At 39.5% G+C, this 6,000-nt stretch overlaps 2 protein-coding genes across 2 annotated transcripts; both read left to right on the top strand.

The window, feature by feature from the left end:
* The first annotated feature begins 152 nt into the window (after positions 1–152).
* Positions 153–491, top strand: LOC138879166 (uncharacterized). The gene has a single exon (XM_070158758.1). It carries the CDS (start codon positions 153–155, stop codon positions 489–491), a length of 339 nt encoding a protein of 112 aa, XP_070014859.1.
* A 3,988-nt stretch (positions 492–4,479) lies between these two features.
* On the top strand, positions 4,480–5,599 carry LOC138879167 (secreted RxLR effector protein 161-like). The gene is made up of 3 exons (XM_070158759.1): positions 4,480–4,839; positions 5,390–5,443; positions 5,537–5,599. Exons 1-3 carry the CDS (start codon positions 4,480–4,482, stop codon positions 5,597–5,599), a joined length of 477 nt encoding a protein of 158 aa, XP_070014860.1.
* The last annotated feature ends 401 nt before the right edge of the window (positions 5,600–6,000 follow it).

The following is a 6,000-nucleotide window of genomic DNA, read 5'->3' on the forward strand; positions in this document are numbered from 1 at the left end:
GACAGTATTACAGATGGTGGAAGATAAGGATGTATGATTTTATTATGGCTGAAGATTCTGAGTGCTGGATGTCATATACGATAGCCTCTTCGTTCCCATGAAGACCATTAGGGAGCCAGCAGTGACAGTTCCAAAAACAAGGAAGGAATACAATGATGCTGACCCAAAGCGGTAGAGAAAAACTTTTGAGCAAAAAAATCCTTGTATGTGGTATTGATCCAGACAAATACAACAGAATCTCTGCCTGTCAATCTGCCAAGGAGATTTGGGAAGATCTCCAAACAGCACATGAAGGAACAACTCAAGTCAAGCAGTCAAAGATTGACATGCTCACCACTGAGTATGAACTCTTCAAGATGAAGGATGATGAGTCCATTCAGAACATGCACACTCGATTCACATCTATCATCAACGAGCTCCACTCTCTAGGAGAGATCATTCCAAGGAACAAACTTTTTAGGAATATACTCAGTGTATTACCTGGATCCTAGGAAAGTAAAGTAAATGCTATCATGGAGGCAAAGGATCTACAAAGGTTTACCATTGATGAACTCATCAGAAATCTAAAGATATATGAAATGAAGAAAAAGAAAGACCATGAAAGAAGAGAACCCAAGAAGAAGAAGAACCTGGTCCTCAAGGCTGACAGCAATGACTCAAGTGGTGAGGATACTGACATGGCTTATCCACAAAAAGATTTTAGAAAATGGTGCGCGAGAATGGAGGCATTCCAAAAATGGGTAGCTCCAGCAGATCAAAAGACTATGACTTGTGTCATAAATGTGGGAAACCAGGATATTTCATCAAAGATTGTCCTCTGCACAAGCAAGATCAGTACAAACATAACATAGACAAAGCAATCAAGAGGAACCCGATTCCTGACAGGAGATTCAAAAGAAAAGTTGCCATTGACAATGTTGTGAAACAAGCTCTTGCTGCATGGGATATTCCTCCAATTAATCTGAGGAGATGATGAACAAGGAGACACCTCGATAATGGCCATTGAAAGCGAAGCAGTTGAATATGACTCTATCTTTTCCCTAATGGCAAAGTCTGATGAGAATGAAAATGATGATGACGATGAGGTAAACTTTCTGGATGTTCAAAGAAATTTGAAGTCATTCTTAAAAAAACTTATATTTTTGGCAAATGTCCTAATTGATACAAATCATAATCTCATTAATAATAAAATGCTAACTGTGGAACTAGGAAAAGTAGAACATGAGAGAGATGATTTATTAGTTGTAGTGGTTGATTTAAAGGAAACCATATAGGTTTTAAAAAAGGAAAAGGATGCTTTAACTGGAAAAAATTACAACCGAAGAGCATGAGAGAGATGACTTGTTGGTAGTAGTTGTGGATCTAAAAGAAATAATTGAGGAACTAAAAAGGGAAAACAACTCTGGGGACACTCAAAAGTGAAAGGAAGTTGCAAGTGAGGCACAACTTAAGATTGAAAATGAGCTAAAAATTGTGAAATCTAGTATGTGTGCTGAGCTTGAAAGAAACAGACAACTCCAGGAAGATCCAGGCAGAGTAAAAATGACTTACAAAAATCTCTCAAGTGGACCTGGTCCTCTGATGCGATCACTGCCATGTATAAGAACAATGGGGGGAACAGGCTACGAATCGGGTTCCAAAAGAAAAAGACTCCCTACAATCCATATAGCAAGTATGTTACTCGCCCTGATAACTGGATTTGCACTCACTGTGGTAACACTGACACTTTAAAGAAACCTGTAAATTTAGATTTCAGTCCCAACATAAAAATAAAATTTTTGCTAATAAGTAACTACTAAAGCACCTGGTCCCCCAAATAAAAAATGTGTGATGCCTGTTTGGACAAGAAGAAGTTTAATTCACCCTTGTCCTCATTACAAGGGACCCAAACTTGTTTGGGTTCCTAAGTCTAACTCTTGATTTCCTTGTGCACAGAGCAGTGAAAGGAAGCAGCCAAAGATGGTATATGGATAGCGGCTACTCTAAGCATATGACTGGAAGCATCGATGATTTTCTTTCACTCAAAGCCCTGCAAGGAGGGAGTGTGTCCTTTGTCAATGGCAAAAAGGGATACATTCTGAGAGTAGGGAGAGTTGGGAAGACACTCACTCATTCAATTGAAAATGTGTACTATGTGAATGGTTTGAAATATAGCCTACTGAGTGTTTATCAAATTTGCGACAAAGGAAATAAATTGGAATTCTTATAAAAGACTTGCACTGTTACAAATCTTGTAACTGGTGAAGTGGTTCTGTTGGCAAAAAGATTCAAAAATAGCTATGTTGCAAATTTTAAGTCCTTGAACAATGGAGATCTTACATGCTTGAGTGTTGTTGATGACAATGTTGAACTGCGGCACAGAAGATTGGGACATGCAAACTTTTCATTGCTGAACAAGTTGGTCAAGAAAGACCTGGTCTGTGGGCTGTCCAAGTCAAGGTTCAAAGATCACAAGGTGTGTGATGTTTATGTAAGAGGAAAGCAAGCCAGGTCCTCCTTCAAGACCAAAAATGAAGTAAGCACCTCAAGGCCACTTGCTCTCCTTCATATGGATCTGTGTGGACCTATGAGGGTGCCAAGTAGAGGAGGAAAGAACTACTTTTTCGTCATAGTGGATGACTTTTCCAGATTCACCTAGATATTGTTCCTCAGAACCAAGGATGAAACTTTCTTAGTGTTTGTTGCCTTCGCGAAGATGAGCCATAATATTGTGAGTATAAGATCTGATCACGGCACAGAGTTCGACAATGCAAAATTCGACGAATTCTGTGCTGAAAATAGTATAAGTCATAATTTCTTAACTCCTAGAACACCCCAACAAAATAGTGTTGTGGAGAGGAAAAATAGGACCCTTGAATACATGGTAAGAACAATGCTGATTGACAGTGGTGTTGCAAAAAGTTTTTGGGCAGAAGCAGTCAACACTGCGTGCTACTTGGTGAACAGGTGCATGATCAGGTCCCTCTTTAACAAAACCTCGTATGAGTTATTGAACAGGGTGCATGATCAGGTCCCTCTTTAACAAAACCTCGTATGAGCTACTGAACAGGAGGAAACCCAAGCTAACACACTTGAGGACGTTTGGCTACAAATGTTTCGTTCTCAATAATGGTAAGGAAGCACTAGGAAAATTTGATGCCAAGAGTGATGAAGGAATCTTTCTTGGCTATTCATTACAAAGAAAAGCTTACAAGGTCTACAACAAAGGACTCAATGTGTTGAAGAAAGCATACATGTGATCTTTGATGAATCACAATACTTATATGGGAAAGATCCACACGACATAGTTTATCAAGGCGGAGAGCAGTCAAAGGTTCCTAGTGAAGTTATTGATATTGAAAATGGAAAGGCTGACATGATGAGTCAAGTCAAGGAATTAAATGAAGATGATGCAGCTAAATCCTCGGCTGATGCAGAAGAACCTGGTCCCTTCATCACAATAACTGAATCAGAATATAAATTTGTTGATGTTGTGCAAGGAACTCCTGATGCCGAGCAGAGAAGTGGTACTCACCCATCCATAGATGCCAGCAATAGGCCCCTTCTGAGGAATTTAGATCTTCACACAATAAGATTTTGGGGTCTAACTGGAAGCATAAAAGTTCACATCATCTCCAAAATGTGATCACTCCTCTTGATTCAGGAATTCAAACCAGATCAAAAACAAGAAGCTCATTTGCATTCTTAGCTTTCCTTTCTCAAATTGAGCCCAAGAATATCAAGAAAGCATTGAAAGATGCTAATTGGATTGCTGCTATGCAAGATGAACTCCATCAATTTGAGAGGAACAGCGTATGGCACCTGGTTCCTCGACCCCCAGACAGAACTGATATAGGAACTAGGTGGGTGTTCAGAAACAAGCTTGATGAATTTGAAATACAATAAGGAACAAGGCCAGGTTAGTAGTGCAAGGCTACAATCAAGAAGAAGGGATCGACTATGATGAAACTTTTGCCCCAATTTCTCGAATGGAAGCCATCAAAATCCTCATTGTCTTTGCATCTCATATGAAATTCAAATTGTTCCAAATGGATGTCAAAAGTGCATTTCTAAATGTATATCTAAAGGAAGAAGTCTTTGACAAACAACCACCTGATTTTGAGTGTCATGATCATTCTGAACATGTATTCAAACGTGACAAGGCATTATATGGACTGAAGCAGGACCCTCCTGCATAGTATGAAAGTTTGTCCAAGTTCCTCCTTGAAAATGGCTTTACAAGAGGAAAAATCGACAACACCTTATTTATGAAGAAACAGGGAAGGAACCTGCTCATTGTGCAAGTCTATGTTGATGACATCATCTTTGGTGCGACAAATGATTCTGTGTGAAGAGTTTTCTAAGCTTATGGGAAGCAAGTTTGAAATTAGCATAATGGGGGAATTGAATTTTTTCTTAGGGCTGCAAGTTAAGAAAACTCCTAAGGGCACAATGATAAGTCAGTAGAAGTACATTAAAGAACTCCTAAAAGGATTTGATATGGAAAGTTCGAAGACCATTGATACTCCTATTGTTGCTACCACTCGTCTAGACATGGATGAACCTGGTTCTCATGTGAACGAAACTATGTACAGAGGTATCATTGGCTCACTCTTGCATCTCACAACTAGTAAAACTGATAACATATTCAGTGTGGGATTATGTGCTAGATTTCAACCCAGTCCAAAGGAATCTCATCTTAAAGTTGCCAAGAGGATTCTAAGGTATCTTAAAGGAATACAGGACTTTGTTCTCTACTATCCTTCAGGGGACAATTTCGACTTAATTGGGTATGCTGATGTTGATTATGCTGGTTATCTGGTGGATAGAAAGAGCACATCTGGCATGGCACATTTTCTGGTATCGTGTTTGATTTCATAGGGTACAAAGAAACAAAACTATGTAGCTCTTTCAACTACAGAAGCTGAGTATGTGGCAGCTACCTCTTGCTGTGCTCAACTGCTGTGGATCAAGTAGCAACCGAAGGATTTTGGTGTATTTTTCGATTGTGTGCTATTACTGTGTGATAACATCAGTGCTCTCAACATGTCAAAGAACCCGATTCAGCATAAGAGAATATAGCACGTTGATGTGCGACATCAGTTTCTCAGAGACATTGTTAAAAAGGGTCTTATCTGCATGAAGTTTTGTAAAACAAAAGAAAAAGTAGCAGATATCTTCACCAAAGCACTGAGCAGAGAGCACTTTGAAAAGAATCGATTGGCATTGAATTTGATAAAATCAAACTGAGCACCAAGTCCCTCAATGATTGGCTATGAAAGAATGAACATGTAAACAAGCTAAAAGTATTTTCTGGCAAGTTCTAACTCATCTCTATACCATCACAGGTAAACACGCATGGCAACTACAGAGCAAACAAGTAGCTAATGACATTGCATCTTGATAAAAGGATGAGACTCACATTTACAAAACGAAGTCAGGGAACCTGGTTCCCTTGACTCAGGTTAGTAGTTCATTTGTACTCCCTGCATATTTTTAACGGCTATAAAAGTGCCACATTATTAAAAATTTCAATCTCTGTCTCTCATCTCTTTAGAACCCAAACGTCACACCTGTTGCTAAACGACCCGTCTATCCAGTAATTCGTACCCGTTTGTAACCGGTCCCTCACTTCCTCTAAATAACCCCAACCGCTGTCTCTTTCCTCACTATGCATATAAAAGCTAAAAATTCCCTTTTCTCTCTCAAAGAAAACACTCTTCCTCTCATGTCCTCACTTCAAATCTCCACTATGTCTCAAAATCCAGAACCTTCAAACGTTTCTAATGTAATCCGCACTGTGTCTTCATCTCACCAAGTACATGAGCGAGAGTCTGAGCCCCCTCTGACACCCAGTCAAAACCCTATACCAGGCCAACAACCACTTACTACCTCCTCTCCAACCCAATCGAGTTCTGGTTCTCACCGCGGTCATAAGATTCAAAACCCCAAAAGATTTGTTGTTGCGACCTCTCCTTCCGCCTCACCAGAAAAAATGGCAAAAGGAGAAACAGTAGATGG

The sequence above is a fragment of the Nicotiana sylvestris genome, chromosome 10 (assembly GCF_000393655.2).
Source record: "Nicotiana sylvestris chromosome 10, ASM39365v2, whole genome shotgun sequence".
NCBI lineage: Eukaryota > Viridiplantae > Streptophyta > Magnoliopsida > Solanales > Solanaceae > Nicotiana > Nicotiana sylvestris.